This window comes from Ptychodera flava, chromosome 10, assembly GCF_041260155.1.
Source record: "Ptychodera flava strain L36383 chromosome 10, AS_Pfla_20210202, whole genome shotgun sequence".
NCBI lineage: Eukaryota > Metazoa > Hemichordata > Enteropneusta > Ptychoderidae > Ptychodera > Ptychodera flava.
Genome location: NC_091937.1, coordinates 14,850,417 through 14,863,133, shown reverse-complemented (window position 1 = coordinate 14,863,133; position 12,717 = coordinate 14,850,417). Strand labels below are relative to the sequence as shown.

The window sequence follows — 12,717 nt, the reverse complement described above, 5'->3', positions numbered from 1 at the left end:
TATGTCTCTCCTTCTCTTACGTTTATCAGTGATTGATTGATTGATTAATAAATAGGACAGCAAATAGAATGCATATATTAAAAGCATTTTTCAAAGTAATATATACCCCTCAACTTTCAGTGTTTTGCAAAGATGCACTGGAGTAACTCTCATGCACAGACCACTTCTACAGCCCATAAAACAAGCCTACCAACACAACAAAACAATATCAATGTTTTATCTGTAAAGCGTAAAACTTTCAATCAAGTTTGGTCACAATTTCTACAGCTTTTACCAGTACAATAATTGAAAGTGTTTGGTAACGTTGTACACATTTGCTCAGTACTCATTGTACAACCAGTGACACGAATACCATTTCCTAATGAGGAGACAATTATTTTCATTTTTCCTAACTATGGCGAATCACGTAACATGAGGACAACGATATTGAACTCGCTGTGATCAGTCATACAAAGTGCGGAGATTTATGTCATGGGGAACAAAATTATATGACCATGGTCTATTCCTGCGACGTTGCTCCGTATCCCAGAGTAGAGCATGTACGTCTACTTTTATCATGGATGGACAAAGATCCATATTCTATCAATGATACTGTTTCACCACAGTGTTTACACGGAGAATTACTGTTGTACCGATCTGTGTTTGTGTTTTTCATTATGAAGTCTGTTCGTTCCTCCCCTAAATTAGAATCATTAACTGCTTGGCAATATTACCTACGGCATCTGAATGGTCACCTAGCGAAGACAACACGGTCAAAAACCGCCAGGCTCTAAATCCCTTATCCTTATGAAAAACGGTATAAAGAAGCACCGAGCTGGAGTTCAACGCTCTGCAGACAGGAAGTTTAGGATTAGGAAGGGAGAGAGTGAGACTGGTTCAACAAACGAGCTAAGTTGCTACGATGTTATTTTACGAAGGGCCAGTTTTCATCTCTTATCCGGACTAACGGCGTCAAGATAGTGATATTAATGTTTCAACCTTAAGTTTACACTCGTTGTTCTCTGATTCCCGTTGTGGTAAATGTCCAATGTACAAGGACAATAACTAAATACACTGACTAAAGTACGCTATAACAAGTAACAAGTTAATTATGACATCACTAAAAGACAAAAGGATTCATATTTATATTATGTACTGATTGATTTTATGGCGTGTGCTCAAAATGTTTCAATTTTAGAGTAACTGTTTTTCCTTGTGAGCAATAACGCTTTTCGATTTAGGTAATCCTCATGGATTGCTTGCGTAAAATTCAAGGTCTGTGTACGAAGCACCGACAAGAGTTCAACGCTCTGCAGACAGGAAGTTTAGGATTAGAGAGGGCGAGTGTGATACTGTACAGTTGTAAACATCAACGTATGACAGGTCGACGTCGGTCAGCCTTGAAAATTACCTCTCCGTCGGTGCTCAAACAAAACCATTTAAAGTAGAACGTTACTCGGGGATAGATATTCGGAATCTCAAATTTCTACAATTCTTTTTTGATCCAACACTAGTGGGGGCTAATTTTAATGCTCTTGGAGAAAGAAAGACTTTTCACCGTCTTAGTTTTTCGAAAATCAAAAATTCAATTTTTTCTTCCATAGAGCTAACACAGGGATGGCGGCCATTTTGAATTTCAAATATAGCGAATGTTTGGTAATTTGTTTCGCTTGTTCCAAACTTTGCACGGTGATCCCCCGAGTTTTATTGTTGATTTAGCAAGAGAATGGTTCAAAGTTTCATTTCGGAAAGTTTGAGCAAAAGTTTAAGTCTTTCACTTTCGAGGCGCAAACTACCTTAATAGGAGTAGCTGCAATGTAGGCATGTCAACTCGGGCACACTGATTGGTGTCTGTTTGTTCGCTACACATAACCTTTGCCCTGAGAGCTTTGCCGCTTAAGCAAATACTCGTACTCAACGTGATGTCAATAGCAAAACAATGCCAATGTTAAGGCAATAAACACATTACAATGTAAACAATTAAACTTTTTATACATGTACACAGGAAACGAATGATAAGAGGAAGTACGTCTATTTGAACTTGTAAGAAATTATTATATGCTCCCCGTAAATCGTTTTGGAAAATTGAAGTTTTTGCCAATCATTCGTGATCAATATGTAATGATGTCAGCTCGACTGAACGGTTTGTTCACATCCAACACTGTGCACAAATTTATATCAGTCTTGCTATCTGACCTTAATTGTTTAGATGTCAAAAAACAGACCATAAAGAAGTCTACAAAGTAATATACGGGTTCTGCTACTGCGTACAAGCCTGAAACCCTCAAACGATCAATGTTCGCGTAGAAGAATTTGCGAAATGTTGCAGTTTGACGATGTGCTGCGATACGTGCTGGGCGAGTTCGGCACGTATCAGAAGTTCTGTTTTCTCTTACTGGGGCTCACGTCGCTCAGCCCGGTACTACAGACATTCGCCCCGGTGTACATACAGGCGGAGACCGACCACTGGTGCGTGGTTCCCGGCGCTGGAAACATCAGCGAACTACTGTGCGAGAACGCAACTCGCCAGGTTGACTGCGACACGGTCGTAAAGACCAGGACCATACCACACGAAGTGGTAGATAATGGATGTACGAATGTTGCCATATTTAGCAAATGTGAACGTTTTTACGATGTAAATATAGTTGAACTACTGCATCCGTCTGCCCCGTCCTTATATGCGAACAGTACGATTCCGTGTGACCTGGGCTGGGAGTATGACACGTCACAATATAAATCAACAGTTACTCAACAGGTAGGTCATGTTAGTTTATTTAGAAGTACAAATATTTAAAAGAATACGGAATTTAAGTCACTACGCATCTCGAAATTTGAAGTCTTAAACTTTTGCTCAAACTTTCAGTCAGAAATATTCAACCAGTTCTTCTACAGATCAAGAAGAAAAATCAGGGGTCACAGTGCAAAATTTGATTAGAGAAATTTTCGATTTTCACAACAATAATCTGTTGAAAATTTGGTTCACTCCTGAAGCTTCAAAGTGATTATAATAGATAAAAGAAGCATAAAAGTTTGAGAGTCCGAATATCTGTCCTCGAGGCGCAACGTAGCATTATTACTCGGTATACGACGGCCGTTGTAATCGCTATACTGCATAGAGTTTTGCGACTGGTTTTAACGTGTATTGTTTATTCATCACAGTTTACATAACTATCACGTGACAGGTAATTTGTATAACCCTTCAAAAATTGGTTTTCCCTATGTTTTGTTCAAATGCTTTGAGATATGTGGCTGAAATTTGTGTGAGTGCAAGCAGCTCCAAGGATCTTCCAAAATGTGTCTCAGAATTTTTTAAAACGTTCATAAACAATTTTTCTGTCAGAAAAACTTGCAAAGGTGTGAATTTAACCCTAGTTGATTTCTTTACAATTGTGCTGAAATAAAAACTTAGCAAGCTTTAAAAATCTGAGACACACTTTTGAAGAGCGTTGTAACAGCTTGCATTCCAGCAAGTTTTAGTTCGAAGTATTGAGACAAAACATAGGGAAAACCGAGTTTTGACAGGTTATGCAAATTACCTGTCACGTGATAGTTATGTAAACAATGGTTATACTGTTGTTACCAAAATGTTCCACTATATCTAGGCTTTCAGAAAATGTTTAATTTACGGGATTTCTTAGCTTATTAACAGCCAGAGAATTGTTAGAATAAAGAGGTCAATTTCTTGTCTTGGAACCTTAGGTCACCTTGGCTGTAAAATGTTTAACTTTATGCATTATATTAATTTTCTTTTGTCTTCTGCCAATGTACACAAAATTTCATGTAACTATTACATGACAAATAAAGAATGAATGAATGAATGAATGAATGAAGAGGTATCGTCTCAATCATCACTCGAAAGGTATCATAAACATACTTTTGTAGGCAATATCATAGCATGATTAGCCTAAAGTTGGCAAAACTTACATGTATGTAAGAAGTGTACGTTTCCAATAATCACATTTGTCTACTTGGCAAATCTGTCAATCATGATAAGGTCAGTCCAAATTTATACTGTTGTTCATCATCTTATTACAAAGAGTTAACTGAAAACAGAACAAACAAAACCAAAAAAATAAATAAAAAAGTTTTCAACATATAGTGACAATTACCCATGCCAATGCTTTTATGACCCAAAAAATGCATAATCATATATGTAAGTAGCACCTTCCGGTACCTCAAGAAATCGTGTTTTTCTACCCTTTCTACCTTCGACCTTCCGTTTATGAGATTATTTGCTATTTGCTACTTTTTCACAAGATTTTATCGAAGTTTTTTGGTCAAAAGTGCTTCATCATCAGACCAAAATCTCAGCGGCATTCTATAAGAGTAACATTGTATGATATTTGAGATAGTTTGACGACACAGTTTGTAAGACCTTGAATTATTACGTGATTAGTGAGATCACATCGCAGATTCCGGCAAACTACAGAAGCCTTCAATTTCTCTGGAGAAACGATAACACCACGGTAGGCAGTCGTTGTTAAAACTGAATTTACATCCGTTCTCGTGACATTTAAAGGGAGGGCTTCGTCCCGTCTGCCCTTCTTCGTTTATATGAAACTGCTTCAGCCGTAGTTACCAGTTGCGGTACAGCCGCCATTTAAAAACCGTGCATTTGCACAAGGAATGTTGGGATATGTTGTTCATAGTAACAGACCCATGCATTGTGTAGATCCCATACGCACAGCCGTAGATAACCACCTTTAACAGCCGTATGAAGGCAACGTCGATATGAAGCATCTAATAGATCTAGAAAACAAAATATAGGACAGCAGAATAGATACAAAGAAGAAGAATCCTTACTAACCTTAATTTTCTTAAACTTTTAGTTTGATCTGGTTTGTGATCGACACTACTTGAACGCATTATCTACGTCCATCTTTATGGTGGGTAACATTTTCGGATGCCCTGCATTTGGACTGATAATGGACAAGTAAGATATCCAATTTATAAGTTTCAGCATTTTTTATTCCCTTGCCGGCAATATAATGTAGTATATAAATGAATTCCCTGGGACATTGTCTAGAGATGTTTCTAAGATCGACAATTATAGCAATGCATGGACTGGGTATAGGGATAGTTACTACTTTTTGTCTCCTTCGGGCTGTCGCTTTTACTGAGTTTCATACGTCTGACGGACTATCTGACATTATATTACCATGCCCCGTCCGTCGCATTTTAATTGGTCGAGCTGAAGCATGTGATCGACCACAAATACGCAATAACGGTTTGTTTATGTGCCCGTGAATATGCTCGGCAAGCCTCACCCATTAATTTTTGGCTATCTTCTCGCCCTTGCCCATAAATAAACGTTAATAGTCAGCGCGTAGCCAGTTCTTTCCATAGTGTCTTCGTCTGTTTGTGTTTACGCTCCGTTTTGAGCCGTCCGTTTCTTTTGTATTCATAAGATATGGTCGTATCCCAGGACTACTAATCAACGTCACGTTATCCAGTATCTTCGGGGTCATTCAAGCATTTCCGGTGAACTACGTCATGTTTGCAGTGACGCGGTTTCTACTTTCACTCTCTTGTGAAATGTCTGGTTTTGTCCTAGGTGAGTCTCTAACAAAATCCATCCATCCATCTGTCCACTCACCCATCCTTCCATGCACCCATGCATCCCACCACTCATCAACTCATCCATCCATCCATCCATCCATCCATCCGTCCATCCATCCATCCATCCGTCCATCCATCCATTCATCCATCCATCCATCCATCCACCATCCATCCATCCATCCATCAATCCATCCATCCATCCATCCACTCACTTATCTTCCATACACCTATGCATCCAACCACGCGTCTATCTATTTACTTATCTTTGTATCTATCTATCTATCTATCTATCTATCTATCTATCTATCTATCTATCTATCTATCTATCTATCTATCTATCTATCTGACTTTCTGCCTGTCTATTTATCTATCTATCTCTACTGTGTCTTAGTGTGTGTTTTATGTTAAAGAGTATGCAACTTGCATCGAGCATACTCTGTTCTACGTTGGTGAAAACAAAGCAGACATCATAATGTGCATACACACAACCCAACTGCAGAAAACACTTAAATGATTGCGAATTGCCAACCGAGTGGCACTTTATATATCAGACTATAGTGACGATATAATTTCTGTGTAGGAAGCCTTTAAATCGAGCTGTTACATTCATTCTTTACATGAAAGTGTAAGTACCCATGGTCGGTTTCCCTTTCAGCCACCGAGTTTGTTGGTCCGAGTAGACGGAGCCGAGTCGGGATGGTGTACTGTCTATTCTACAGCGTGGGCTACATGCTGCTGACGTTACTTGCCTATTTCATCCGTGAATGGTGGATTCTTCAGCTTGTCATCTCCCTTCCAAATCTTCTGTTTCTGACGTATTGGTGGTAAGATTATTTCACTTGCTATGATGAAGTTTCCCATATTAGAAGCCTCGGGGAAGAGTGCTCAATAGAGGGCGTGTTTTCTCAAATTTCTACAATTCAAATTCTACAGCTAATTTTTCTCATTTTACAACTTGTAGAGAACGCTATCTTGTTTTTCGGACATTAAGTCTTATGGTTGAGCTTACAGCGAATGGCGGCTCTCAGTTTCAAAACTTTTAATCCGGTTGCCCGTGACTTTTGTGCCAGAGAGTAGTTAGCAATTTACATGCGTAAACACAGAGTAACATAGACAGAGTGGCAACACTTGAATGCCTTTTGTTCCATGGTCGTCTCGGTAGACTATTTGCTTTACATATTAAAATGAGCTCCAAAGGTGTTAAACTTTTTGGAGGCTTTGTTTGTGGTTGATAATTACACGAGATTATGCGAAAAATACTACGAGATGGCATCGTACTGCCAGTCGCGTAGCAACCATAGTTACTTGTTAGTCTGGTTCCCTGACCCATTTTCCCTGGTAGAGGGCGTGGGGAAAAATAGGGTCAGGTACCGGCAAATGTAAACATGGACGCTATTGGGTTAAAATAAAACAAGCTGTGATTGGATGAAAGTAACACTTGTAACTTTTTCTCATGTTTCTCGGGTTTCGCACTTTCAGGCTCACTTGACACCAACTTCTTGTTTGTACCACAAAGCCGTGGAGGTAGAAAGAAAGACTTTCTACCTCCATGATTTAGCCACTGTGATTTAGCACACCTCTTGATACTTTTAGAACGTCGACATGATGCCTGGCATTTTTCACGAAATTCGGACACTATTCTATCCATCGAAATCAATCGTCGTTCACAGTTCCAACAAAGTTTGCTTTCAATTAGCTGTGATATCGCAGCAGTACTTGTGGCGTGTATCGAACGTGCTCGGGTCATTGGGGTCACGCCACAGTCGGCGATGACCTCAATGACCCTAGCGCGTTCGATACACGCCACAAGTACTACTGCGATATCACAGCAAGCCTTCAATCACCTGTATTTCCCCGTACTTCTGGATTAATCCTTTCAGTTTATGTTTCCCGTCTCGTGTGCCAATGTTTTTGGTTCGGATACCAGTGTTTGAACATAATTCTGATCCAGTCGAATTTTGACCGGCGTTTTTATGGTAGCAGCCATATTTGTTGCAGCATGTTCTGTCAGGTGACTAACCTCCGCCATCTTGAACAAAATTCTGTTCAAGATGGCTACCCGGTACCTGACCCTATTTTTCCCCACGCCCTCTACCAGGGAAATGGGTCAGGGAACCAGACTATTACTTTGTGAGCTCTCAGGCTAGAAACACTGCTTCACGCCAATCAAAACATAACACGCCAGCAGTTCATAAACATGTCCTTCCTTGACGCACGTGTAAAGACGGTATGACTGACCGTAAACCATTGAGTAAAACCAGACAGTATCGATAAAAGACTTTCAAATTTGGTTCAAACACACTCATTATATATTCATAAAAATATGAGAGGAATTTTTAAAACGGTAAAACTCACTTTCCTGAAGCTCAAAACACTCCCGTTTTCGCCAGCACGTCAATTCTGCTCAGCACCACACGACAACAACAACACAAACTTTGCCGAACATACTTTCGCTTAACAATTGGCGAAAATCCGAAAATTACCGAAGGATTCATGGTCGGCACTCTTCGGAAAAGAGAGGCGAGAGCAACCTGAGGCGAGGCGAACATGGATGGGTTACGTAACCGCTTCACGCCTTAAACAATACCCGTTGCCACTCTAACTATGTTTCTCTATGGCGTAAATTAGCACAGGAAGTTCAACCTTGCATTTTCGATGATTCCTTCACTTTAAGGTAGTATGCGCCTCGAAAGTGAAATACTTCCGTTTTTGCTCAGATTTTCCTGAATGAAACTTTACACCATTCTCTTATAAAATCAACAATAAAAAATCGGGATCACCGTGCAAAGTTTGGAACGAGCAAAACAAACTACCAAACATGTTTGCGATATTTGAAATTCAAAATGGCCGCTATTCCCGTGTTAACTCTATAGCAGTGAAATTAAATTTTCGATTTTCGACTAACTAAGCCGGTGAAAGTTTTTCTTTCTCAAAGAGTTTTAAAATGAGCCCCCATAAGTGGTAGATCAGAAAAGAATTGTAGTAATTTGAGAGTCCGACTATCTGTCTCAAAGGTGCGTTCTACCTTAAGCTTTAATTTTACACTTTGCACCACACTTTCCTTTGTAGAAGAAAGGTGGTTCCTTGAAAGAGACTGTGCATCACGAGTTCTGGATACAGAATGCTAATGTCCGTGAACTCTTTGACTTACAATTAATTCATAATACAGGATTTTTGAACGGATATCCCGAACTGCTTGTGCCTTTAACATGACCCATCCGGTATCTTATTTTGAATCAAATTGATTTCTGATTCATCATAAGGATCATACCTGAGTCGCCAAGATGGCTGCTGTCGGTTGGAGAGAATGCTAAAGCAGAGAAAATTATTCGGAAAATCGGCAAAGTCAACAAAGTTGACATACCGACGGACTTATTCGACGGCAAATGGCGACCTATAAATGATAGCACGGTTAGTGGATTGTCTACATTATGTTCCACTGACAACACAACTCGTTTGCCATTTATTCGATCTTAATACTTGTTGAATATCGCCATTGCTTCTGTGTTACTGTCACACATATCAGAATCGGTGCCAGCATTTTGCGGGAAACTGTCGACCTTTGCTGACGAGTATTCAGATCGTCCTAACGATTCAAACTTACTTTTGGTTTGATGACAGCTTGATTTCTGAATTGTGATATCCTTTATCCCACACGTTTCGGAAGATTTAATCAAAGATATCTTATTACTTGTTGAAATCAGTTGACAGATTTTATACAAATCAATTGGCAAGATATATCGTCCGAAACAGCATTCATGATCAGAATCAGATACAACCATTGAATTAATCATACACAAGAGCTTTACGAATTGCTTGTCATAGAAAGGCAGTAAAGTAAGACACGTTCTCATATCGTTCTTTTCTTAGGAAGAAATTACTGGAGAAAGTTCTGAACAGTCTAGCCCCAGTACATTGCTTCGTCTGCCAAATTTGAGGAAGAAAACATTAATCTTGTGTTATATCTGGTAAGACAGCTAAACTATTTGATTTTGATTTGTCATTTGAGTAAGTTTTGCGGGGAGGTTATGCAATGATATCTCAACAGAAGTTTCATTAGGAGTCGACTTCTTGTTAAGTACAAAAAATAGGATGGGAATAATCTTTCGAATTGTCAGGATTATGTGTAGAAATACAAATTTGAGAGTCGATTGCAAATGTCGACCTAAATATTTAGTTTTTACTGCAAAGATGAACCAGTTTAAAAGATAAAAGACGCGCCACTTATTTAAAAAAAGCGAGAGGCTTTTTATTAACGCTAGGCAGGTGGAGAAAAATAAAGCTTGTTTGCAATGAGTCATGGAAACCCCGTGACTTTAACTCTGCTTTTTCCTTAAATGCGCATAATTATCATTCAAACGGTTGTCTGCATCAATTTTTTAAAAGGATGATCGACACCATTGTCTATTATGGGATATCTTACAATACATCAGCGTTGGCGGGCGATGATTACGTCAATGCTTTCCTCTCGGCGTTGGTGGAGATCCCGGCATACCTCGTGGGCATATGGATGATGGACTTTCGGTACTTTGGACGGCGCTGGTCCGTCTTTATAACGTTGATGCTAAGTGGCTTAGGGTGCACATGCGCAGTCTTGGTCCCAACATGTGAGTTACCCCCGACATACTTCAAAATTATTTCATTTTATACAATTGTAGATTTAATATTACTTTCATGCTAAAACCGGCTTGAAGAAATTTTCTGTGACAGGGTGTGTGACGAATGTGCTCTATCTGTGGTTTCACTTGGGAATGTGAAGTCGAAATTTTGACCTCTCCTACGATTATAAATCACGTTGCTACAAGCTACGTAACTCGTAACTACGACCCAAACCCCATTGAAAGCCAATGAGTTAAGGTCTCAACAAATGGTCACTTCTGACGGTAAGCAGTTCAAATATAATTGAAATTTTGCGCCATGCCATTGTGTTTCTGCACTGTTTTACTTACAGGTGGGAATATAGCCTGGCTAGAAGTTGTATTTGCGATGGTCGGTAAATTTGCGATCACAGCATCATATGGTATGATATATGTCTATTCAGTAGAGTTATTTCCGACGCCGGTGAGGTGAGTCAGAGAGAGAGAGAGAGAGAGAGAGAGAGAGAGAGAGAGAGAGAGGATGACAGAAATAGAAATGAGGAAATGGATATGGTAAACAGAAGCGATAAAAGCAGTTACAGGGAAGCTGAGGTTTCGCGAGGGCAGAGATAAGAGCTAACATTGTAATTGAACTCTTGACGGAAAATGTCAGGAACAGAAATAACTGTATTTCATATTTCTCATCGATTTGAGCTCAATGTTATGTCGGAATTTCAGCATACTTATTTACCTTTCATGCTGTTTACATAATAGATCCATCGGTATTGGCGTATGCTCGACAAGTGCCTGTCTGGGAGGGTTACTTGCACCGCAGTTACTATTGTTGAACAAGTATTGGAAGCCGCTTCCTTTTGTAGTGTTCGGAGTGACGTCCCTAACCGCGGCAATGTTGACGCTACAACTTCCAGAAACAAGGAATAAGAAGTTACCCGAAACCTTGGAAGAAGGTGAACAACAGGGAAGGTATGTGACAAAGCTCTCGTGTGCACCTGTACAACCTAGAAATAGACCTTTTCCCGGCTATCCCAAAATGCATTGCTGTACGTGGCTGTGTCAAACACCGTATAGACATTCAAACAACGAAACATACCGATTTTGTGTTGTACAACGTATTGTTATACAAGAATGACACACATTTACAGTGCAAAAAATGCCTCGTGTGTTTTGTTTCCACCGGCGACGAAAATATAGGTCAGGGTGTAACCTGCCATTGTGTTCTATGGAGTAACATACCCTGCGTACACCATTCAGCTAAAACGTTCTGTGAGTAACGTACGCTTTAAATACCATGGAACCGGTAAAAGAACTATTGGCATATGGCAGATGAGAGGGCTTCGTTCTCTCTGAAGGTCGCCACAATCTTAAATCTCCGGAGTATCATGAATATTTGCCTTTAAACCTCGAAAATGAAATACTTGAACTTTTGCTCAAACTTTTCCCAGGCAAACTTTTCCACTTCTCCAAAATCAAGAATAAATATCGGGGTCACTGTGCAAATTTTGTATTAGAGAATCATATTACCTAACATTTTCAAATATTTGAAATCCGTGGCTGCAATCCTTGTGTTATCTCTAAGGAGGCAAATACAATTTTAGAAGAAAAAAAAACAAGCTGGTGGAAACTGCATTTACTCGATTTTTCGACGGTAATTGGATATTTACGGGACGTGTTTAACTTTTTCCCGCTCACTCACAGGACATATTCAAGAACAGACACACGAAGCAGACTAGACGACACCGAATCGACAGCTGTATGAGTGTTGAAGAATGGAGTAAACCGGTCACCAAATAACGAGTATAATATATTCCACGTCCATCTCATACAGCACTGCGGCAAATTGTATTTCAAATCCAACATGCATTTAAGAGCAGCGATTAGAACGACTTCCACATGTCGAAATGGGTCATTTTACAGATAAGTCATGATTTATATAGACACTAGCCCTCCCCATTATTAATTCTGTGCTCAGCCCTGATTTTGTATAATTTTTTCCAACTTAAGTATGAAATAGCAGCTCATATTGCAAATGTCCCTGTGACCACAAAAGCGTCTATTTTGCGGTATGTGTTGTTAGACTTCAGTTAAACCCCTATTTTACCGGACATTTAGCATGGGGACCACTTTGAGGTCGAGGACACTTTTGAGGTCTTCAAACACGTGACATATACAAGACTGTCAGGCAGCACCGAGGCTTCCATTACTTCATGGCAGAAATGTGTCGAATGGAAGTGTTAAAACATTACATTGATGTAAAACGCTCCTTTGGCAGCTTGTCGGGTGTTCAAATATTTACGCTACTTCACCGATCTTCTGCTCACGGACTCATTTTTAAGCCTGTGGATTAAACCGAGTTTTAACAGTCTTATCTTTGTGAAAATAAAATCTCATTTCACTTTCATAGTTAACATAGTGTTTACCGGCCATTTTACACGGCGAATATCGGTAAAGCTTTGATAATATATTTTACTAAGCTCAAACATTTAGCACCGTCCCCTCGACCGCCGCGATATTTATTCGCCCGATATTCGTGAGTAAGATAGTAGATTTAAAGTGTTCTTTGCTAAAAGTTTCAAACTTTCGG

At 39.6% G+C, this 12,717-nt stretch overlaps 1 protein-coding gene across 2 annotated transcripts; it reads left to right on the top strand.

Annotated features, from left to right (window-relative positions):
• Positions 1–1,975: 1,975 nt before the first annotated feature.
• On the top strand, positions 1,976–12,161 carry LOC139142067 (organic cation transporter protein-like). 2 transcript variants are annotated; one of them, XM_070711855.1, is made up of 9 exons: positions 1,976–2,734; positions 4,809–4,912; positions 5,388–5,533; positions 6,194–6,362; positions 8,802–8,949; positions 9,409–9,506; positions 9,925–10,145; positions 10,490–10,604; positions 10,890–12,161. In XM_070711855.1, exons 1-9 carry the CDS (start codon positions 2,300–2,302, stop codon positions 11,263–11,265), a joined length of 1,812 nt encoding a protein of 603 aa, XP_070567956.1. In that variant the 5' UTR covers positions 1,976–2,299; the 3' UTR covers positions 11,266–12,161. The 2 variants fall into 2 exon arrangements, with proteins under 2 accessions (XP_070567956.1, XP_070567957.1); XM_070711856.1 differs by lacking the exon at positions 4,809–4,912 and having other exon boundaries at positions 2,027–2,734.
• Positions 12,162–12,717: the final 556 nt, after the last annotated feature.

What these genes read in the sequence shown, in the direction of transcription:
- LOC139142067 (XM_070711855.1), top strand. Translation starts at nt 2,300, where the DNA reads ATGTTGCAGTTTGACGATGTGCTGCGATACGTGCTGGGCGAGTTCGGC. An exon ending in AATGTCTGGTTTTGTCCTAG is followed by an intron (nt 5,534 to 6,193) that starts GTGAGTCTCTAA and finishes TTTCCCTTTCAG; the next exon opens with CCACCGAGTTTGTTGGTCCG. An exon ending in GACCTATAAATGATAGCACG is followed by an intron (nt 8,950 to 9,408) that starts GTTAGTGGATTG and finishes TTCTTTTCTTAG; the next exon opens with GAAGAAATTACTGGAGAAAG.